This window comes from Nilaparvata lugens, chromosome 5 (genome assembly GCF_014356525.2).
Source record: "Nilaparvata lugens isolate BPH chromosome 5, ASM1435652v1, whole genome shotgun sequence".
Taxonomy (NCBI): domain Eukaryota; kingdom Metazoa; phylum Arthropoda; class Insecta; order Hemiptera; family Delphacidae; genus Nilaparvata; species Nilaparvata lugens.
This window is the reverse complement of record NC_052508.1, coordinates 44,585,983-44,611,351: the sequence shown is the minus strand read 5'-3', so window position 1 is coordinate 44,611,351 and position 25,369 is coordinate 44,585,983. Positions and strand designations below refer to the sequence as shown.

The window sequence follows — 25,369 nt, the reverse complement described above, 5'->3', positions numbered from 1 at the left end:
TGCAAAAATGCAGCTCTCCCCTAATTTTTTTTCGTATCAATGTCTTTATTGACTGGGCTAAAAATTCTGTTTTTTAAATTATCATACTAAAGTAGATTCTACAATCATTGCTCACAAAAATATCCACAATGAATTTTTGTTGTCAATTATAAATGGGCTTTTATATACAGGCACCTGTACTTTACTCATATAGTTTACGTGTTAAATTGTGGCCTGAAAGACGAATTAAATCCCATTGATAATGGATGAGTGAAGTTGAGTTTTGGTCTTGTTTTTGGGCATTTATGGTCCACAGCTTTTTGACATAGACCTGTTAAATTTCTTGATAACCCTGTTACATTTCATGATAACCCTGTTACATTTCTTGATAACCCTGTTACATTTCATGATAACCCCAAAGAAAAGGTTTAACGGAGTCAAAAACATGATCTTAGTTAGTTGGCAACGTCTATTGGTGTAGGGGGAAGGTTAGGGGGAATCATCTGATACAATTTCAGTCGGACTATTTTTGTGCGAGCTGGAGAACCTGCTCATGATTTTGAATCTGTATAATATTATAATGTGGATAAAAAACAATCAAATGCACTATCATGCACTCTCAATGTTATCCTTTCTGTCTGAAAAAGGACGAAGAACTTGGTAAATTTTGTTGCCCAACTAACTTGATCTGTGAAAAGGTTTGAAGAATATGTCTTCAGAATTTGAAGCTGATTGATACAAGCACTCGAAAGCTATTGTAGAACATACAAAAACAGACGGACAACGATTTTGGCCGTGAGTCAAAAGTAGGAACTCGCTAACGCTCGTTGAAATACAGAGGGGTCCTAAAATGTATACACACGTTTTGACAGCGAATATCTTGGTAACGTATTGGCAGGCCCCGTTTCAGACCACCATCCGCCGTATGTAGCTTGAGTGAAGTTTTTTTAAAGACGTATGTCCTAATGTTTATCAATCTGTCCATTTCAAACAGGCGAAGCATCGCTGACCCTACATAGTACGCGTCGTAACTGCTACGGTTTCTAACGTAGCCGTCTCTCCGTATCTCAGGCAGCGGATGAGCTTTGAGCTAAATAATGACACTACTGATCAAAATGTGATCAAATACGAAAATAATGAAAAAATATATTCGGTTGTGAACTGTTCATAGCTTGTGTATTACGCCGGGATACGTGCCACACCACCCGAAGACTCTACGGCGGTCTGAAAGGGCCTTAAAGTTCACGATGGTCTGAAATGGCCTCGATCATTGCTTGCATGTGGGCTACTCCACTAGCTCCGTAAACAAAGCTTTAGTGCATTCTGGTGACGTCAGCACAGGTAGGGCTCCTACACCAATAAAATTTGTTGATTTTAGCTGATCTATATCAGCTAGTTTTTTATTGGTGTAGGAGCCCTACCTGTGTTGACGTTACCATCAACCACATGTCATGCACTATGGCTTTGCTTACGGAGATAGTGGCTACTCAGGCCCCACTACTTTTTGACAAAACATTAAGCTACAATTAATAGAGAATGAGATCAATAGTTTCAGGTACGTTGTTTTGTCATGTGTTCACAATCATAATACTAGTGAATACATTTTTCTGGACCCTTCTGTTTATACAGTACCAAATCATTCAATGAGAGCTTCGCATTCTCCATACATTGTTTCCCACACAGATTGTTTGTTGTGCCGTATTGCCCTAGCTGAAGAAGTTTAGTTCCTTATGCCGAATCAAAGAAATGTGATTTAATTGATGAAATGGATTCATAATTACATCTTAGAAAGAGCCATGGAGAAATATTCGAATGGAAAAGTTTTAGATACCGGTACCTACTGACGAGATTCAGGTATTTATGCTTGAAATTTTTAATGCATAAACATGATCTCATTTATACCGAATAGTATTTTGAATTTTCTGGGGCATGCTCATGAAATCTAATACCGGTACCTGTTTCCATCTGATACACTTCATCATTAAACGGGTTGAATTTGAACATTCTTCCTCATCTGAAAAACTCCAATTTTCAATGTAATACCCGTATATTTGCTTGGTTTTATTTCAACCGAATTCCGGGAAGAATATTTTAATTTGATCCAGAAAACCAACATAGTTGTTTAAGCTTTTAGAAGCGTCATTTGCTGGAGTGTTATGTGTGGGTGGTGGAAATTCACACCCCTTTTCTCCTCACATTGGAGGAGATGGTCGGGGTGGAGAGCTGATGTTTTGGCGCGCATTGAGCATGCGCGCAGTGGTTTCCATCCATCGGTTTACCTGTTGAGATTCTCTCCAGACTCCAGACTCCAGAATCTGAGAGTTGTGAGTTCAGTAGCGATCGGCGTTCGGCCGCTTAAACACGTACAATAAAGCGCGTCCATCCACTCGACTGATCAAATTAAAGTTAAATTTACTGCCATTCAATAGACTTTATCTTATAATCATAATAGTAGACTAAACTTGAGCTAACTGTTAGATAGAAACTATTAATTCTTGTTGTGAGTTGAATGAGTTTTTACACTTTTTTCTCATTTAATGACGTAATAAACATAAACTTTAAACTAATTTTAACTTTTGATGAATTTAAACAGTAGTATATGATTGGTAATTGACATTATTATTGAACTGAGAAACTATTTCATTTAAGAAAGCTCATACTTTTAACTTAAATTTTCAGGTTTACTAAAATTCGAGAATTATTATTACAAATCATAACAGTTTTGAATTATATTTTATTTATATTTTCGATATTTTATTGGGCTACATTATCAATTTTTCTTTCATTTAATCATAACATTAATGTACGGATAATGTTCATCAATGTGATTTGACAACTACAACCTCTTTAGTTATTCAAGGGAGATTTGATAAGTAAAAAGATAAAATTTTCATTGAAAGGCATGCTTGTACGCTCTTAAATTATAATTTCCACAATATAATGAACAATTTTAAATTATTTATGTTCGATTAATGAAAGCTTGTGAAAGTTTATTGATATAATTTTTGTTAATTACACGTTTTTGTAAGCACAAAAATTAAAATTCGTCGTTAATTTATTAAAAAATCACATTTCAAACAATCATATTGTCTATTATTATTGACAACTTCACAAAATCATACCAGTAAGTTAAGAAGTTTTTGACTTTTGCTGACTCCAATCTTCAAATATATTAATAGAATTGAGTTATTACCTACATGCAATTTTTTCAAACTGTTCATCAGTCCTATTAACTGATTCAATCTCTTGTGTTCAAGAAAGAGAAATCGGCCTAAAATTCGAGTATAACAATGATTCGGAAATTGAAAATTGTGCTATTAATCACCCTAGTGATCACTTCAGCTAAAGCATATACAAATACAACAAATACCTCAGGTGAGTAATAACAATCTTGTAAATCAAGTATTTGAATGAAAAAGGTGTTTTTTGAAGGTTTATTCAACATAAAACTATAAAAATTGCTGGATCATATTAATTGTATTCGATTATATTGAGGCATTTTGGTATTCACTACGGTTTGTCCAAGAAAATAATCTCAAGTAATTTTCAATACATTCATTACATGTGCTGAGGTTGAACTCAAATTGTTTGTGGTACAAAGTTAAGAAAGTTAAGAAAGTTTTTTAGTGCCGTAGTTCAAATTTGAGCAAAGTTGTACAATTTTGAGAGTGAATGTAGAAATTTCTCGTAGTTTTACAGAGCTCTCTCAAACTCAATACATTTTGTTAACAACCGGTCCTTTGATTGTACATTTGGACAGAAGACTAGATTATATCTATTACTTGAATTTCTATGAGGGAAAATTCCGTTGCTCTCTTATTTTCATTATTACCATAAGAAAACTTCATTCAGTCCATTGGAGATTGAAATGTGAAATGACTGGTACAGAAATGAGTACTGTATAAGCACAAAAGTGAGAAATGAATATAAGAAATATATTGAATGAATTATTAATGGGACAGAAACATGTGAGCATTATTGGAATGTCACGTCCCCAGAACCTCAGTTGCCTATACATGGTACCTACGGTACTTGTGTCGATTTACTTTTAGATCTACTCAAGATCTACTAGGTATTTCTTAATTGAATCTACTTATTCTCCTCATTTCCTCTTGATTTTCAAATGGGGGAGGCATCTTCATTATCATGTATCGACTTCCGATTATTGGATATTTTCAATGTACTTGGTAAGCCTCTACATGTGATAGTGAGAAAGGAGTTCAATATTGAAAAAGAGTCTATATATATATTTTGCTGGTTTGTAAATGGCACTTACATTTACACTTTTCAAACTTGAGAAAGTTTCTACTTTATGTAATAATTTAAGTATAATTACGTTCAATCAAAAATGCATGATTTTATCTTTTTATTTTAGAACAATCATTTGAATGAAGAAATTTTAATAATGTACATACACGCACCTCTTGAACTATAGAGATTTCATTGCTCTCTCTCTCTTTCTCTTTTTAAAATTAAACTTCTTTGTTCTAAATATATAGAAGACCAATATCCTTGATGTGGACTAACACAATGTAGGCTCCAAAAAATAGTTTTACTATTTATGTTATTCTGTAAATTTATTAGTGCTTTTTCGATGGATGGATTTTTTTTATAATTTGAGGCTAAGCACTCAGTTATATTTATTATTTAGACTACTGAAAGAGATTATTTATAGTGTAAATTATATCATAATTCCTCTTATGGAATAGGGCCCTTCCTCAGATTTCCACTCCTCCCTAGAGCAGAATTTGACAGAGAAAGGTTTAGTAAAAACAACGGTAGTTAGAAGAAGACGGTAAGGGTCACGCGCATGTAGCTCGGAGCTACGGAAATACGAAACATTTGATAGAATAATTCGAAGCCCGTTAGTAGGCTAACTGTAGGCTACTGGTGTTATAGTATTAATATTCGGGCTAAATAAAGTTAAATAATGAATACTGTATTAACATATCTGAATGAGAATATACAGTGTGTGTATTGGAGTCTCGTAAATAACTGCAATAATCATTAAAACTAGACACATTGTAAGTGTATATTGTGTGTATTGCACATCTAGGATACAATATGTTAAAAGCATTATACATCGAAGTTATTGAATACAGTGGAATTTCCTTACTACCTATCAATTCAGATGTTTTTTTAAACTCTAGTGCCACAGACTATCACAAGAAATATTTGCCAGTTACAAAGAACAAATTATCACAATCATGCAAAAATTTGAAAATTCGTGCATTATAAGTGAATTGCTTGAAATTGAAATTAGGTACCTGTCTCCTTGGAATATTTTTAGGATGCGATTTTCTTCATCTTCTTGCTCATCTTGCGTCTGTTATCCACTGCTTGATTGGATGCTGTTCTTTTCTTGTTCTTCTTATTTAACTCTTTCATCCTTATAAAAGAGCGCGTTCTCACAAAACATTCGATGGCAAAGTCGTCGATATAGTCAAATTTTTCTTTTATAACGTTGATGAGGGTTGACATTACGTTTGAACATTTTTGAAGTTTTTATCTTTGAAAAGTTTCAAATTCTTTTTCGAATTGAATTGTTATTTTTAGCCACTCATCTGATGGATTAATTAGGCCACCTCTAGATAGAAAAGAAAGCCAATCACAATTTTTCGAAGCATTTTGTACGGATCGTTCACCATAATTATTGAATATTATTGAATATCTTCTTCAATATACCGTGGTAAAAACCAACTCCGCGCTCATGACATATCTGACGTCATTCAAGCACAGGGCTGTGAGCAACAGCTTTGGTGATTGCGCAGTGGCCTGTTCCAGACAGGCCTTTTCTCCATTGGCCTGCAACTCTCAGTCGGGTATGCGACTAGGTGCTACCCCCCGACTACTCTTGTCCCCTTTTAAAACCGGTTTTTAGGGGACAAGTAGACGTGAGCCATACCCGTCTACTTGTCTCCTTTCTGAGGAGGTGACAACTAGTCGGGGGGACACCCTGTCGTGAGGATGTGAGGTGTCAAGTTGTCGTTTACGGTCAAGACTAGTTGACACCTCCGGTCCAGTAGGTGTCAAGTAGTCGGGGCGACAACTTGACGGCAATGGTATATTTTTACAAGGGTACAAGTAGTCGTCTACGGTCACGACAGCCTATCCCCTTGACTCCACTCCACAAGAAATCAACATTCCGGCTGGCTCTTCATTTGAAAGTTGGAAAATGAAGCCAAACTATTAAGTTCTATATTATGAAAAGGCATTAAGATTCCTAGTTTTGATATAATAAGATATTTTCATGATATAAGATATCATGTCTTTGTGAGTGAGCCTCAATTTCTATCTCATATTTACTCTAATTGCCACTTATTCACTATAATATGCCCAGGAATTCGAGAAATAATTTCTTTCCTTCAATAAGTGCAGTGATAGATATGGCAACACGCTACTCTCCTTAATAATCATACTCATAAAATTTATTTGAACAGTGTGAGTGTAGAAGACACAGACACAACTTGAAGATTCTCATTGGCCTTCTTATGGTCTGATTGCAATCTGAGCGCAAGTGTATATAAAAATAATCATTTATCCTCATATTAATTACCAGACTTCATGTAATACCTCAGTTGATAACCAGACTGATAGCTACATCTGCCATATCATTGATGGATGAAAATTTGACTGTCCTAGTATTAGGCTCAATTTACTCGTAAACGGGAAATATAACTGAACAAAATGTGTTTAGAATTGTGTTCTTCATCTGTTCTCATTATTATTAATTTTTTTCTGTTTCAACCAACTCGAAAAAATTTGTTCTAAAAATAGCAAATACAGTGAATGTCTCCCGAACCGTGCGTTTGACGTGAAAATGTTACAGAGCCAAAAGTGCTTAGAATTCAATTCTACATCATAATCGGTAATAAAAATTGCTTGTTCCCTCCTCCCTACGCCGCAGGGGTGTAAGTTGTGCCAACTGGTGCTCTGTAGGTGACAAGTAGTCGGGGTGACACCTAGACGCCAGCGTGCAAGGTGTCATGTAGACGTGAGCCGTACCCGTCTACTTGTCTCCTTTCTAAGGAGGTGACAACTAGTTGAGGGGACACCCTGTTGCGAGGGTGCGAGGTGTCAAGTTGTCGTTTATGGTTAAGACTAGTTGGCACTTTTGGTCCAGTAGGTGTTAAGTAGTCGGGGGGGGGGGGGACAACTTGACGGCAATGGTATATTTTTACGAGGGTACAAGTAGTCGCCTATGGCCAAAATGACCAGGTGTCAAGTAGTCGGCTATCCCTCTCAGTCGATAGGCTGATTTCCGTGCCTCTGCCATGATAAAAATGTTCAATGGCAGTAAGCCAAGAGCAACTTCAAGAGTTTCTGACGGGCTGCTCCTGAAAGCTCCAGTGACTAGAAGTTTGCCCATCCTTTGTGGACTTGTGTTTTATTAATTTAATGTAACAAGAGTGTAGATCTGATATTAATTACAAATTTCTCTTACAAATTTTATGCAGCTAGAAAAATTCTGAATCCAACTCATATTAGAATGCTTTATTTTGCTCAAGTACAGTCGATAATGCAATACGAAGTAGCAGTATGGTGGGGGGAAGGGTGTTATAATTCGCATTTGGAAGAACTGTTCATAATGCACAAATTAATAATTAAATCTATTTCGAATTAATAAACCCAGACTTTTCCCGCCTGACCTTATATTCGAGGAACTCAAGGTTTTGACAGTTAGACAGTTATATGTTGAAAATGTAATTAAATATTTAATAAAAAATAGAACCAATTTTCCATGCACCAACAACTCATTAAATAGACATTACCGCTTGAGACCTACTTCAAATAAGTATTTGATATATAATACTAATATTGAAACAATTAGACAACAACTTTTTTATCTAAGTACTATTAATAATCAATAAAATTCTGGATCATCATCTCAACAATGCTAAAATTACAAAGAAAATGGAGCAGGAAATCATTAATTGGATAGAAAGCAATTATTTTTTCAATCTTTGAATTATTGTAACCGTTTCCTGGATCGTTGATTCACATCCTATCTTCCCTTCCCTCAGCCATGCCTATCTACCTACCTTCTTCCACTCCGCTATCACACACCCTTCCCTTCCAGTTATACCTTACCTGCCTATTACATGGGAAACCATAGTTGGCAAGATATTTTCCCCCTCTTTCTTCCAGCACACATAATTTTATTGTCTTTTAATGTGTTAATATCATTGTTACTGTCATTGTTATTGATTTGTTGTATTTGCTTTTACTCATTGTATTTTTGTGTGTTGTGAATATATAATTATTATCCAATTATCATTGCACTGAAGAGCCATCTACAGAAAAATCGAGTAGAAGATCCAGCCATACACACGAAAACTTACTCTTACTTCATCTGTATTCATTATAAATATGGAGAGCGCTCTCAAAAATCATTATCATTATGATTGCTTTCAAAACTGTATCTGCCTCTCTGTATATGGAAGAAACTGAAAAAACAATCTAATCGTGTGGAACTAATCCCATATCCAATTGAGGTAACGTATAATAATAATAGAACTTTCAAGTATGATAGGCTTACTTGCTTGTAAATATTAAGAGACACAATACTTCAGTTTAATGTTTTATTGTACAAAAAATGACTGCGTTGAAAAGTGTAATACTATTTTAGGCGGTGAGATGGTTGTGTCAATGTCTACCTCAATAACAATAAGAAGTGTAAGAGGGAAACCCTCTTAGCTTTCGGGAAAAGTTTGGATCCACCAAACTATTGATCAACAACGTTTTCCGGTCCCTTTTACGGCAACGGCTTTCCACAGCCTTTATGATATTTTCGTTGGCACTCTTATTGTTGTTTTGGTAAAGTATGGGGAAGTGGTTTCATTTATTTTTGTGCCGGCTTCGTTTCCAGCTTGTCGTTCCCAATTTTAGCACTTTCCCGTTTTTACAGTAGTTGAACATGACTTTGACTTCAGCAAACAACTATTTGTTATCGGTGGATTTGCTCGAGCACAAGTGTAACCCACATTGCTTGACTGATAGTAGTGGGCTCGAACTTAGCAGTTTTGAGGCTTCAACTTTTGAGTTTTCTCAATCTAGTGGTATCTGCTATTTGTTAGAGCAGTATTATGTGAGTTGCGTACACCACAAATCCTTTCTCACTTCGTGAGCATAACCAAAACCATGCACAAGATATATTGAAAAGTTGAAAATACATGTCTTCCTGGGGGACTGCTGGAAATGTTCGAAAATATGTTTGGCTTGCAGGAGGGGAGGGGGAGAGAAGAAGAATGTATCATAGAGAAAAGATTGCATAAGTAGATATCCCATGGTATGGTTTTTGTTCTAATTTTGATTGTTAACTCAAGCCGATAGTCCTGTAGTAATTTTTCGTGAAGCTATGTGACGCTCGTAGTCTCTCATACTGTGCTGTTTTTACATTCTCACCCGGCCAAAACAGTAATAATAGACAATATTTTTAGACAGTAACCGGCTTGAGTTAACAAAAATCAGCCCGAAATTTGGAACATATATACGCCTTACACCATAGGTCATCTTCTTATGCTATCTTCTCTCTATGATAGGCCTACTATCTACTTCGGCAGTGGCGTATTCAGAGAAAAAATAGGTGGGGATCGTAGAATATGATATTGGCGTAGAAAGCAACCAAGTTTTCGGAGGGCCATAAGGCTGTGTGGGGGTGTGGAACCCCCCACCAAAGAGGGGTCCAGGGGCTCTACCCCGGAAAATTAAAAAATATATACCTTCAAGTTGGTGCGATTTTACGTAACTTCCATTTTAAAACTAACATTCCATTCAGGTTTTTTTTGTGTTCGGTAGGCTATACTTATATCATTTCGATGTACCCTTGGAAATTTCAAAGACCTAAGAGTTTTTGAGTGAATAACAAATAGAATGCAATGAAATGAAATTTTATCAGTCATTCAATTGTTTCAAAAAATAATAATGCTGTAGTAGCCCAAGTGTATCATAATATAGCATACTACAATTTTGTCTCCAAAAATAACTTTTCAACAAATTTTAAAATAATATGCTTAGTTTTAATTTGATTCACATTTTTTTTCAATTTATTTCTCGTCATTTTTACTCTAATAATAGTATTAATATCGAGTGACCTGGCTGGCTCAGGTCTGGTGTCAGAGTTTTCAGGTCACAACTGATAAATTTCAGGGCCTCTGACATGACCTAACGACTGCTTTTTAGGCAGCCGGGACCAACGGCTTAACGTGTCCATCCGAAACACGGGAGTGGCGCGACATAAATATCTTGCCCGGGCCGGGATTTGAACCCGGGCCTCTGAATCATGAAGCCAGTATCTGATCCACTCGACTACGGCGACTCCGATACTGATACTCTAACCGATATTTTTACTCGAATACTGGAACTCAAATCTGGGGGGTATAAACCCAATTTTCCATATATTTTTCCAGATGTATCCCCCTGTCCACGGTAGAATCAAAGCTCGTTGATCATAGCTGGGATATTTCGGGGGCACTCTAGAAAAAGCTCCTGTAGCATTGTTTAGTATTGCTAGCCTACTAAAAGCAATCACACTTTTCAACCAAATGCATGGAACTAAATAAACTGTGATGAAATAAATGCAATATAAGCTATATTTAATTTATTCATAGCTACAAGGTAACCCGGCCATGTTCTGCAAGGGTCCAATCAAAAACTTTACAAACTGAAAACTTGACTTAAACGAAATCTTGAAGAATTGAAAATAGGCCTATAACCTTAACCAAAATGACAGTTCCAAGATGGCGGACCAAAATTGTAATGCAACAGAACAGTAGTTATTTTTATTTGAATAGGATCCCCAATCAGACCTATCATCAAATCATCCCCAATTAAAAAAAAAAAACTGTCATTGAACTTCTATATATTTTGGTAGTGTAATACCAGCACAATACAAGTCTAATTAATCACCAAATATGGGATAGCGCTCGTAATTAGGCTGTGATGCTTATCACAGAGTTAGAGCACGTTTCATAGACAATAGTTAGAAGATGACTAGAGTTGTACGGTACCGGTAGTCAATTACGATTTACCTCAATAATATGTTTTGAAGTAGAACGTGCATTGAAGGAGTCAAGTCAAGCACCATACACACATGTGATTAGAGATTGTAAACTTGCTCCACCCAAACCACACACCTCAAGAATTCTGCTGTGTTACACTACTTGAGCCAAAGTTTGAACAGGAAGTAAGATTGTGAGCTTCCATTACCTAGGAAACTACCTTTAATCTGACCGACCCTTCTCAAGCAATCAACAAGAAATTCACATCCAAGCAACCCACTTTGGCGCTTAATTTGCCAAACACTATACGTATTTGTATCGTCGTTCCTTAGTGAAGTCAAAGAGAAATCATCCCTCAAACATATTTTTCGTAAAATATTATGTATGTTTGAATGGAAATAAATAATTAGGGGTACAAGTTAAAATAATATTCACCATACCCACAATAATATGTCAATACAACAAAAATTGTTCTATTTTCCATGGTACGACAGGTGAGAATAATGTCAAAAACCTATTTAAATAATATTTTAATCTATGCTATAGTACTATGCTTAATCGGTGTTATCTTTCGTTAGGAACCGAATTCGAACTCTTGAGAGGTGATGTGATGATGACACTCAAGTTGAGAAGCAGCCAATATTATTTACAAAACTAATAATTACTGGTTGTGATCTCAAGAATTATATTTAAAAATTGATTATCAAATCATTTTTTTTTGTCTTTGTAGAAGCAGTCGCAAAAAATTTACGAGTATAAATTTGTCTCTTAATATTCATCGTTGAACAATTTTTTTCTCTTTTTTTGCAGATTCAAATGGCTATTCGTCATATTTCTACGAGTATTTGACAAACACAAGCAACCACAATTTTGAAAAGTCTGTTACCATTGGCTTTCTTGGAGCTTATGGTGACACACAGGTGAAGTGAACATTTCATATTTTTGCATTCAATAATATAATGTTTTTGATAACTATATATTATGTGTAAGCCTTCTATTATATTACTTATATTAGTATATTCTAATATAAATATATTAACTATTATATTGAATTTAAAAAGTTTTCATAATTTTTTAATTTGAGTAATTTAATTTTTTTTACTGAATAATTGACCTATAGTTCGACAGTATAAATATATTTGTTATTATAAATGATCGTAAGTTATGTCTATTAAAAATCGAATGAAATTCTACGAATTTAGAGGATTCATTGGAAGCTAATTATCATACAATATGGTTATAGAACAGTGCAGAAATATAAATTTAAATGAATGGTCAATTAAAAGAAAATGCCAAAATTATAATTCTACTCTAAATTGGATTGTACAAGAAGATGCTTATTTGAATATAATTCTTGAACTGTCAATAGATTTTGAATTTGGTCAAGCGCAAAAAATCATATAAATTGGGGAAACTCGAATGATAGAGGGAAGATTTGGGTTGGAAAGGAAATTCCTGGAAGATATTATTATACACGTGGATGATGATCTGCTTCTGACATCCGATATAAAAGTTCCCCTCTTCCCTGCATGTGCCGAATTGTGACTTTTCCCTCTTTAAATAGGGAATACGTCTGGAAGATTAACGATGTGGATAAATGCAAGAGGCATGACTCATGACACTGATACACGACTGGGCAACCAACCCAAAAAGCTGACTACAATCCCAATCTTAACGAAAACGAGCAGCCAAACCAAACTGCCATTCAAGAATCAGCGAGACTCCATATCAATGTTGAGTATTATATACATTGATTAATACTCGTACATCATATATAATGAGCATTTATAATGAAGGGTAGTCTACGGTGCCACATCAAAAATGATGGAAAGATATACTAGCGACACGTTCTCTTTTATAGAATGTCACAGGTTCGTAATACATAAATAACTTTGCAGTACAATACATTGGACAAATTAATCATTGTTTCAATGCTGTGAACATGGGACATAAATTGATGTATTATTAGAGTACATTGTTAGAGTGATTAATCATTGGTCTGGTAATGGGGAAATTTTAAAATATCATGTTACATCATACATCATGTTACATCAAATATCATGAGAATACACTGAATAGATTATAATAGTTGGACATTGTAAGGCGATGATGTTAATGAAACTTTAGTCATGAAGGGCCATATAATTAAATATAAGTATAATATATATATATATATATATATATATATATATATATATATATATATATATATATATATCAAATATGTATATGTATATGTATATGTATTTATAAAATATGTATTATTTTATGGGATCACATTTTTATGGGATCCGCTTGACTAAGTAAACATGTAATTAGTATAATAATATCTGAGAAAAACGATTACTACATTAAACGGTATTTTTATTCTATGGTAATATGATAGTATATGGTAGTATGTACGAGCTACTTTCAAAATATTTCTCTTTACTTAAGGAAAATCAACAAACAGTAGTAATTTCAGAAGCTTAAGAATTTTTCAACCAATCCATATTGACTTTTTTAGAAATTTTTGTGACCTACATTATGATTCACCCCACTTTATTCTATTCACACTGATAAAGTAAACCAACCTTCCATGTAATACGGTAATATTGCTATTGAATGTAACAATATTTATCAAAAAATTGGTATGATAATTTTGCATTGCTCGTATTTTCAATTTTCATTGGAAATTTCCGGATATTAGTAATGGATTTGAATGAGTTTATGCAGCTTTGGAGTTCAACGAAATGCAGGAGATTTAGTATAAGGTTTTGAAAGAGGCTAATTTATGATAATTCAATTTAATTTATGTTTATTTATGATAATTTTGCATTTCTCGTATTTTCAATTTCCTTTGGAAATTTCCGGATATTAGTAATGTATTTGAATGAGTTTTTGCAGCTTTGGAGTTCAACAAAATGCAGGAGATTATTACAGATAGATGGTTATGAAGTTATTTATAGATCTGGTGAACAACAAAATTATAGAAAATGTGACGAACATTCTCTCCAATATGCTAACGTAGTTTACTTCCATCAGCAAATCAATTTGATTAAAATAAATTGTATCCAAATAAATTGATTTGCAATTTGAAAATTGAAGGTAGAGAAATTAGTAAAGAAACTGGTACTTGATTGTCAAAGGGATGAAAATGCAAAAGTCATTCACATTAAAAATATTCTTTCAATATTTTCCATCTAAAGTCTTCACAAGCCTATCATCATAATATCGTCAATATGGAATGTTTGAACCCAATTCATCTTAATTGAAGTAACTAGTAACAATGATTTTCAAAGTTGCATCAACTTGACAAATCAACATCTCATTATTCAGAGTTTCCAAGGAATAAATAATTATTCTCAACTTTCTGATTAGAGAATCGATTCAACATCAATTCATTCCGAACCAATAAATAATCAGTCGAGATGGAATGAATCGAATTAGCGAGAAAATATATTGAAACGATTCAGATATTGTAAACGAACGTCCAACTCTCAATGTTGTTGATGAAATAAAACTTCTCTAGGAGAAAATTTTGCCCCTGCTCAGCCTCTGCATTACAACAAACAACTTTCTGAAGACCAAGTTTCAATAACAAGAGCATATCGATTCAGTCAGTCATACAATTCCAGGTAAAGCTAATTAAATTTTGGATGCTTTCAGATGAAAACAATGAAGGTCCTGTGACATCTTTTTTATTAGCAAACATTGATGTTCATTGAACAATGTGGATAAACAATAATTATACTCTTCTCCCTAATTTAGTTCGTAATTTGGGGAAGGCTATTATCATTCAATAATTTTGATTTTATATATTATTCATTCGTTACATTGTCTCACGAGTAAAGTGAGTCAATTCAATTTGTTTAAAAAAAGTAAAATCAATTTTTCACATAATTTAAATTAGTTTGATCTTCAAGAAGTGACTTCTTCAAGAAGGCAGGGTGAACACAATAATCCTGGAAATCCAGGATCTCTATCTGGGAAATTCCAGTAAACCGGACACAAAACAGGACATGAGCTGTTTACAAGCATCAAGTTTGATTTTCTTAAACAGCTTTTATTCAAATTATATAGAAGGAGCAATGTTTTACCAGCTAATTGAGAAAATCCCTTGAGACACTTGAATTGCGAGTGACTTTTCTCAAACAGAGCGACAAAATACACACTAAACAGTCAGAGAGAAGTTAGTACTTCCCTCATCTCTGCTACAGTATACAAATAATTTGAATGCAGTATACAGACTGCAGTAGTCCCTGTACAGTATACAGCATACTGCATACAATGTAATATCACATGTAAAATAATACAACAACAGACTGAAGCAGATTTTGGGTAGCTTGTTTGTGATCCATTGTAAACAGCTTGTAATGAATAAAAAAGATTCTTCTTCTCAAATGTTATTCGAGCTTCTAATTTTCTACATATCAAGCGCCATCCTGTTATCCACCGTCAAGTAATGATAATCACAAAGAATCTTCAAAATAATATTATTATGTCACCTATTTAGTGGGGAATTAGTAAGTTGAACGACTTTTATCGGACATTTCGAGCATTTAAAATGGCTAATCTGATCGCACTTGTGTCTTTTCACGTCCTGAATTTGCTCTCGTAGAAAGCGAGGGTTCGTCATGAATATTAATACGGAATTAACAGGAGAAGATGAAAGAGAATGTGCGAAAATCACCTTTGCACTCTGACGCACTACACGAAAAGCCAGGGGCGGCTCATTTGAATTTATTAATACATTTCTAGGAGCTGCACAAAAATGTAACTGGGTTAATGGGAGATCTTGTACTAATCAGGGGATGTATCTGGAAGGGTATTGGATTATTCTGTTTGAGAGGAGGCTTTACTACATTTTTTTAAATTCACTATTCAGATTTCAAATTTCTTATAATTATTATTAATTAAATCATTTCTACATTGATAGGAGAGTCAGAAGAAACTCATCTACTTGGAATAATGTTGTTTCAGTGCCTTGGATTCTTAGTAGGATTGATCGTAGTTGTAGCGAATCATGTGATTGACACCTGTGATGTTTTCAAATGGCATAGTTTGTTTATCACTTGTAACAGTTATAACGGCGCATTATGATACACCTCAAATTTATTCGTTAAAAGAATTATTAGTTCTCATGGAAAGAAACCATAAATATTATCATCAATTATATTATCAGTTGAATAATAGAGATAAGATAATAATGACTCTAAATACTATGATTATTAGCAACAATACGAAAATGGAAGTCATTTTTTAATTATTTAATAGAAATAATAATAAATTGTTGAGGTTAGGTTCTTTGGTAATAGCGCTTGTCGGCTACATTAACAACGATCAAGCCGTATATCTGAAATTCAGTCAGATACCTTTAAGCAAAATAATTGCAAGCATACAGTACTCAATAAAACGAGGACAAAGGGGTTTTGTAAATATTCTAGCATTCTAAATGAGGGACATAAAACGTTTGAGAAAATATAAAAATATTTATTGTGTATATACTAGCAAACAAACATATAAAAAACATAATAGAAAAAAAAGGAAATGAGATTCAGTTTTATTGAGCGCAGTAATACAGTAACAGATTTTGCACAAGAATTAGTGATGTATCAATCAGAATCCAGTATTTGGTAGGCGCTAAAAATATATATTTCAAAAAGCAACCACGTGGTCTTTTTTAAAATTATAAAGATATACAATTATTGTAGAATTTATGTATAAGCATAACTTGCATGGGACTATATTTCAGTGTGAAAAATATTTATGTAGACTATTATAGGATATTATGTCTTTGTATTGCAAACTATTTGTCAGAGTCAAATTATGTCATGGGGATTTGGTGGTTTTCACCACCACTAGCTTCCAGACTAGTTTTATTCAATTTTTCAGATATTTTTTTCATATGAATCCAGCATAAGTTTTTAAAAAACTAGTCCCCAAACAATTCAGCATCGATGTATTTCACCAGAGGAACTGAATTCCGGGCGAAATCTTTCACTCTGTATAGCTCGCTAATGAAGCATTTATGGATATATGTTTATATGAACTTTTTTTCTTATTTTTACCTCTACTATCACGTATTAAAATATTTTACCATAATTATGAATCACCCTGTATATCGAAAAGTATCAGATATATCAAAGAACTCTACCAAACAAAACTTGTAGGAAATTTATTAAGCTTCATTTTGATGTCGTTGATTATGTCAATAGAACACATTGTTTCCAAGATATAAGCATGTGAGTGATAAGTGGATAATGCAACTTTCAATCCATCCCCACCCCTTTTAGCACAGGGGGTAGGGGTGAGGACTTTTGATATGTTAATTCTCTTACTATCCTCAAAAGAACTGTGAGTCATTCCAAAGTAGTTCCAAACTTTTCCGTCTATAATCTTTTGTTGACTGGACTATTAAGATAATTTATTTTTCGCCACACTGCACAGAAAGCAGCTGTTTTCCAGTCCCTACGTAGATCTGAAAGACCTTGTTTGCAGACGACGTCAGAAAAGGGTTTCTTTTCCGGTCTAGGCCAGAAAGTTGTCTCTTTCCAGCCGCTCATGGAAGTAGTTAATAAGTCATTTGCTAGATCGGGCGAGTGTCCACTTTCATCATCAGCTGAAGATGCCATGATTTCAGTTCCAGTTTCGAATCAAACTAATTCGCTTCGCAACCAGTTTTATTCAATTATTTATTGTTGATTAGTGCATTCCGAATTTTCAAAAATGCTTGAAGATGACTGTGGTATTCCAAGTGAAATTTTAAAAGAATCTGAAATCCTGACTGCAAATCTTCTACCACTAAAATCAAGAGATAGGTACGATAGCTTAACGAGTATTCTTTATTTTGTATTCTTTATTTATTTTGTCAGCAATACCTGTAGTGTGGCGAAAAATATCGTTCGCACCACGGGCAAAAATGTTTTTCCAGCTCTCAATCTTTTCTAGTCCTCGGCCTATGGCCTCGGACTTGAAAACCGATTTCGAGCTGGAAAAATCTCATTTTCTGCTCTAGGTGCGAAATATACTATTTCGCCCCACTTGGATGTAATAAGCTGGTTTTCGTGCATCATATGGAGGCCAAAAGTGATTGTTTTCTGACCAGGCCGGTAAAATTTTTATGGCCCTAGGGCTGTAAAATAACCTTGAAGTCAGCTGATTCTGATTTGATGTGAATGTGTTTACAAAATAGTTTATGAAACGGAATCAGTTTATGCTTCTAGAATTGAATAAAGTATTTTGCAATAAGATACTATCATTCTATTTGGACAAATGAAATACAAATAAGATATTATAAAATATTCAAATTCAATTTTCAGAGTGTAATAGAATCTAACCTCAAACCTGCGTTTAATCATACTGCATTTAATCGTTTATCACGAAACCTGGTGGATAATTTTGGAACTACTTGGGCAATATCCATTGTGCTGAACGTTTTTACAAATAGTTTAAGTAACGGAATCAGTTTATGCTTCTAGAATTGAATAAAGTGTTCTGCAATAATATACTATCATTTTATTTGGATGAATGAAATACAGATAAGATATAAATATTATAAACTATTCAAATTAGATTTTCAGAATAGGATAGAACTTGTAACCTAAACTTCCGAAGTCGATGACAACAAGCATTGTTGACGTTGACATTCAGATAGGCCAAATTTCAAGTGTGCTGATCAACAGCTGATCAAAAACTTTTCATTATTTGTGTTTATTATTCAATAATTAGAACATTTATAATTGTTCTGAACAAAGCTCAGGCTAGAGCTACTAGAGGACTGTAATTTACTATTTGAATAATCGAATACAAACAAGGGGCAAAATTTAATCTTTAATTTGAGCCAGGTTATTTGTACAGTTAAACTCTGCATTAATGAACAATAAAAAAAAAGCAAAAACTCACCTGATTTAATACAATTTTGTCTACTTGCCCTTCGAAGCCTTTATTAGGTGTTTTGATCAGATTCAGGGTGGGAAGAAATCTGGGAAAAAGACAGGTTTTCGCTTCCAGGCTGTTTTTTCGTGTTGATTCTGTGTTCAATTTGCAGGTCATACACTGTGGTTTGAACAAAGCTCAAACTGGAGTCTTTATAAATTCAAATCCGATTCAAATTAATTCAATTCAATACTATTTACGCTGTTATATTCATAATTCACACACACTACACTCAAACAATTATCTACAAGAAATTTCCGATCGAAATTACATGACAAAAATACAAACTCGGTCTTCACAACAAGACAACGGGCTGACAAGACAAGCAAATGGACGAAACGAAAATGACTGGGGCTTTTTTTTCTCGACAAGCCAAACAGCTGGACGGTCGGCACTGGTGCCAACAAGCCTGCTATTGGCAGAACTGTAGTCAGGGATTTGGTGCTACAATTCGAATGCTCTGGCCAAACCATACCCCCGCCTCTGAAAAACTATTTTTCAGACAAGTTGCAAAAACTGAAAAAAACCACAGAAAGGAAAAAATCCAGACATGCTAAAAAGAACAAAACACCAACACCAAAAAACAACACAAAGAAAAAATGCAACAAGCACAACAACTATTGAGTTGGGAGTGGATACAATTTTGTTACTGATCTTTTATAAATACCAGTTTTTAGGCGAACACTCGCCACTCGAACCTTGCCGTCACTTCCCGGAAACACTTGCTCAATGACACCCAGTGGCCACTGCAATGGAGGTGTGTTTGGTTGGTCCACTACCACAACCGTTCCCACACTGATAGAAGTGGGTGATTTCAACCATTTTTTACGACTTTGAAGTTCGTGCAGGTACTCTCTTCTCCATCGGTTCCAGAACGATTGAATAAGTTGACCAATCAATTCATACCTGGTGAGACGATTCACAGGGACACTGTCCACGTCCCGCATGGGAAATGATTTCAACGGTGTTAGAGTCAAAAAGTGCGCTGGGGTTAAAGCCAGCGGTTCACACGGATCCTCACTCAGTACACACAGGGGGCGGGAATTCAGGACACCTTCAATCTGCACCAATACAGTGTTCAGTTCCTCATAGGTGAGAAGTTGATTGCCAATTACTCGGAACAGATGCAACTTTACAGATTTGACATTTGCCTCCCACAGACCTCCAAAATGCGGTGAACCAGGGGGAATGAATTTCCATTCAATTTTGTGTTCAGCGAGTTGACTAGTCAATGTGGTTTGAAACTCGGATGAGTTCAAGAGTTGAGATATTTTTCGCAACTGTCTCTTGGCACCTACAAAATTAGTACCACAATCGGAATACATCACACGACAGGGTCCACGACGTGACAAAAAACGACGAAACGCAGCTAAAAACATGGGCGTTGATAGATCTGATACCAACTCAATATGTACCACCTTTGTTGCCATACACACAAACAGACAAATGTAGGCTTTCAAAACACAAGGATTACGACGTCTCGTCATAGTAATACGCAAAGTACCAGCGTAATCCACACCACAATTTTCAAATGGTTTGCATTTTGACACTCGACAAGCAGGCAGGTCACCCATTTTTGGGATATTTGCATTATTACTAGGTCGAACACGGAAACAACAATTACACTTAAAAACACAAATACGAATAATAGAGCGAGCAGACAGTATCCAGAATTTCTGTCTGATCAAGGACAACAATAACGAAGGTCCAGCATGACAGTTCTTCTTGTGATGATAATCAATCAACATCGATACGAAAGCGTCGGATTTTGGTAAGATCATCTGATGACAAGTCTCAAATTCCAGTCCAGCATGAGACAAACGACCGCCGACGCGAATCACACCTTTATCAATGAATGGAGACAGGCGACGTAGGCGCATAGAACAATCCTCTCCCTTCTCTAATTGCACAAATTCAGATGAAAAATGTATCTTCTGTACCACTTTACATAGATAACTCTCAGCAACATCGAAATCTGATTCTTCTGATTGGGGTAAGATTCGTAAGAATTTGAGAATAAGAATTACAATTCTCAAAAGACGACCATAATCCGAACAATGACCAATCAATGAATATACTGCATTGCTGTTACAATCAGGAGATTTTGTGACTGTCAACACTGACGGTTTTTTCGCCTCCGGTGGATCCACTATCTCTTCCATTTGAGTTCGGACGGACCAATCGCATTCATCCTCTGCTATCCATGATGGACCTGAGAGCCACAACGGAAAGTTCACAAGCTCAACTGGTGATAAACCTCTAGACAAACAGTCAGCGGGATTTTCAATTCCGGCAACATGCATCCACTCCTGTATACAAGAATCCTGTATTTTTGCGACGCGATTACCAACAAAAGTTTGCCATTTCGCGGATGGAGCATCAATCCAACACAAGGTGACTGTTGAATCAGAGAGTGCGACAATACGAGACACATGACAACGTTCACTAATAATAGTGACTACTGAATTCATGAGTTCTGCCAACAAGAGTGCCACACACAACTCCAAACGAGGTATTGAAACAACTTTAGATGGTGCTACCTTGGACTTTGAACACAATAATACAACTCTTGGCTCCTTGCTCTCCTTCTGCGACTTCACATAGATAACTGCACCATAACCAGACAATGATGCGTCACAAAAACCAATCAAACTGATGTGAGAATCCTGAAACAAACCAACGTGACGTGGAACAGCAAATTTCAATAATAGAGGCAACTCTTTTTGACAATTCTCCCAAAGAGTGCATATAGACTCAGGCGGCTTCTCGTCCCAATCCACTCCTAATTTCCACAGTTTCTGGACAAGACATTTTAGAAATAATGTAAACGGTGACAAGAGACCAAGTGGATCATAGATACGAGCCATCACTGACAGAATAGAACGCTTAGTAGCGACGACCTCACCACTCTTGACTGAAAACTGAAACAGATCAGTACTAGGTTGCCAATTCAATCCCAAGATAGCCAAGGAGTTGTCTGCTTCGAAATCCTTGTACGAAAACGATTTCTCTTCCTCCGAGAATTTCTCCAACATTGATGGTGAATTGAAGTCCACTTTGTGAGCGAGAAACCTCCTCCCTCAAACAGCTGCTTGGACTGACGATACAGCTCCGCGGCCTCTGACTCTGTGGCGACAGATGTGACTAAGTCGTCCATGAACATGTCTCTTGGTATTCTCGCCTTGGCTGCTGGAAAACGATTTCTATCCTCCTCTACAAGCTGGTGGACGGTGCGAAGCGCCAAATATGGAGAGCTTGGAACACCAAAAACAACACAATTGAGCTGATAAATTTCGATCGGATCCTCCGGCGAAAATCTCCACAATACACGCTGATAACGATGGCAGGAATCCTCCACTAATATCTGTCGATACATTTGTTTAATGTCGGCAGTTAGTGCGATTGGGAACAAACGAAAATTAACTAACAAAACAAAAATGTCAGTCTGCAATTTGGGACCAGCATGAAGAACCTGGTTCAATGAACCTGGTTCAACCATTGAACCTGGTTCAATGACAAACCCGATGATGTTCTGGAACCAGCATCAAATACAATTCGGATGGGCGTGGTAGTGCTGCTTGCTTTCACGATGGCGTGATGCGGTATGTAGTAACCACCTCGGTCTGTCTGATCTGCTACAAACGACATGTGACCCTGACGTAGGTAATTGATCAATATTTCATGATATGAAATACGAGTATTGCTGTCAAGCTCTAGTCATCTCTCCAAGGTCAGCAGTCTGCGTTCGGCGACAGCATACGAATCTCCCAAGCTGCTGGGCGGCTCCGCAAATGACAAGGCAACAACAAAACGACCAGAATTCACACGATGTACAGACTTCCGAAAATTTACCTCACACTCCAACTCTTCCGGCTTCAGTTGACAGCTTGGTGCAGGGCACGATTCCAACTCCCAAAAACGTTCCACAAAACTATGCCAGTGAAAATTTGAAGAGAGATTCAAATAGTTTATACTTTGCGTTTTATTTTCAGAGATATCTATGAAGATCGATTAAATTTTATTACTACTTACTTTCATTGGCGCTACAGTCCGATGTGGACCTTGGCCTCCTGCACAATTCGCCTCCAATCGTCTCTCCTCTCCGCCACATTCTCCCATCCTCTGATGCCCAAAACACGCAAATCGGCACTCACATCCTCCAGCCATCTCCTCCTGGGCCTTCCTCTTCTACGCGTACCAATCATTTTACTTTTTAACAACTTATGCGGTAGTCTGCAGTGCTCCATTCTCTGGACATGCCCCAACCATCTCAAACGTTGCGCCTTTATAACTCGAACAATATCTTCTGGTCCCATGAAATTGGCAATCTCTTCATTATTTCTGATACGCCACCCATATTCTGTCCTGACTGGTCCCATGATACGCCTTACAATTTTTCTCTCAAAAACACGCAATGCTTGCTCTTCTCTACTAGTCAGCGTCCACGTCTCAGCACCATAGGTGGCCACTGGTCTGATCAGTGTTTTGTAGAGCCGCAGCTTAGACATGCGTGATAAGAGCTTTGACTTCATTAGTTTCATGTGGACAAAGTACGCCTTGTTTGCAGCTAAAATCCTGCTTTCCACGTCCGCTCGTACCTTGTTCTCACTATTGAGAAGCGAACCCAAGTACTTGAACTGCCTCACATTTTGAAGCCAAACTCCTCCCCCACATTCCAGATCACCAACATGTCTTCTTCTCTCGTTTGCTGACATCATAAGATATTTAGATTTTTCTATATTAATCTCAAGACCCAACTTCTTACCTTCATTTTTTAGAGTTTGGAGCATGTCAACCACACCAGCTTTGCTTCTTGATATAAGCACCACATCATCTGCGTACGCATATGCTTGCTTGGACTTAGTTACAATACTGCCGCTTGTCTGCAATGCTTTAAGAATAACATCAAGTGCCAGGTTAAAGATAACTGCCGAGAGTGCATCACCCTGCCTTACGCCTCTATTCACTCTAAATTCTTTACTTAACTTGTTATCTATTCTGACACAAGCTCTTGCACCTTCCATTGTGAGTAAGGCCATTTTTACCAACTTTCTTGGTAAACCACACCTGGTAAGTACTGTAGGTAACTGCTTCCTGTCTACACTGTCGAACGCCTGCCGGAAGTCAACAAATACAATGTGCAAGTCTACATCAAACTCATAGCACTTCTCCATTGTCTGCCTCATTACAAATATTTGGTCCGTTGTCCCTCTGTTGTTTCTGAACCCACACTGAACTTCGCTGAGTTCTTCCTCTGCATATAACGTCACTCGCTTAAAAATAATTGTGGAGAAGATTTTATAGGCTATGTTGAGCAGTGTTATTCCCCTATAATTATTGCACCTGAGTTTGTCCCCTTTCTTAAAAATAGGACAAATTATTCCTCTTTTCCATTCATCCGGCATTTCCTCACTTACCCATATTCCAGTTATCAGTTCATGACATAATCTTGCTAGTTTTTGTCCCCCACACTTATATACCTCAGCAGGTATATAATCACTTCCAGGTGCTTTATTACTCTTCAGCTTGTCGATAGCCTCCTGCACTTCCCGCATGGTCGGCGGCTCCACTAGAGGCTCAGCAGTCATTATTTCATCGGCAAACTCTTCATTATCTCTCTCTATACTCAGCTGCTCCTTGAAATATTCCTCCCACGTTTCTAATACTTTATTTTCTTCTCCAATTATTTGTCCCTCTTGGTCTTTACATAACTTTAATCTGGGTTGATACCCTCTCTTTATTGTATCGACCCTCTGATAGAATCCTCCTACATCATTCCGCAGGTACGCCGTCTCAATGTCTTCTAATCGCTTCTTTTGCCACTCTCTCTTTTTCTTCCTGCATATCTTGCTTGCAGTTCTTCTGAGTTCCTTGTATCTCTCTCTTTTAAGCCGCGTTTCCCTACCCATCATATCTCTCCATGCTTCATTCTTTCTTTGCAGTGCCCTACTACATTCTTCATCGAACCATTCTCCATTTCTTTCAATTCTTTTTTCTCCCACAGTGTTTTTAATCACCTCTGTCATGGCGTGCTTCATATCATTCCATGCTCTGTTGCTATTGAATTCTTCAGGGGTTTCCGATAGTTTATTTGGGAGCCGTCTTTCCATTTCTTCCTCAAACCTTGTCCGACACTCCCCCTGCCTCAGTTTTTCCACGTCCCACTTTATCCTTCTCTCCCCCTTAGTAGCTTGTGCAAGCGCCAATCTTTCTCTGAGGACTGCTCGCACCAAATAATGATCAGAATCACAGTTTGGGCCTCTTAATGATCTCACATCTGTGATAGATGAAGCATGTCTTGCGGATATTAGCACATGATCTATCTGGTTCACATTTTGTGTTCCAGGTATTCTCCATGTACCTTTATGAATATTTTTATGAGGGAAGCATGTGCTCTTGATTATTAAGTTCTTCTCTACCGCAAATTGAACTATTCTTCTACCATTCTCATTGCATTCCTCATGCATTGAGTA

The 25,369-nt window shown here is 36.2% G+C and overlaps 1 protein-coding gene across 1 annotated transcript in view; it reads left to right on the top strand.

Annotated features, from left to right (window-relative positions):
• Window positions 1-2,330: 2,330 nt before the first annotated feature.
• The window catches only part of LOC111064230 (guanylate cyclase 32E), a 233,901-nt gene continuing 210,862 nt past the window's right edge, over window positions 2,331-25,369 (top strand). Inside the window, exons 1-3 of the mRNA XM_039429503.1 lie at window positions 2,331-2,479; window positions 3,237-3,354; window positions 11,790-11,899. Of these exons, the coding sequence (XP_039285437.1) occupies window positions 3,270-3,354; window positions 11,790-11,899 (195 nt within the window). The 5' untranslated portion in view covers window positions 2,331-2,479; window positions 3,237-3,269. The remainder of the gene's footprint in view (window positions 2,480-3,236; window positions 3,355-11,789; window positions 11,900-25,369) is intronic.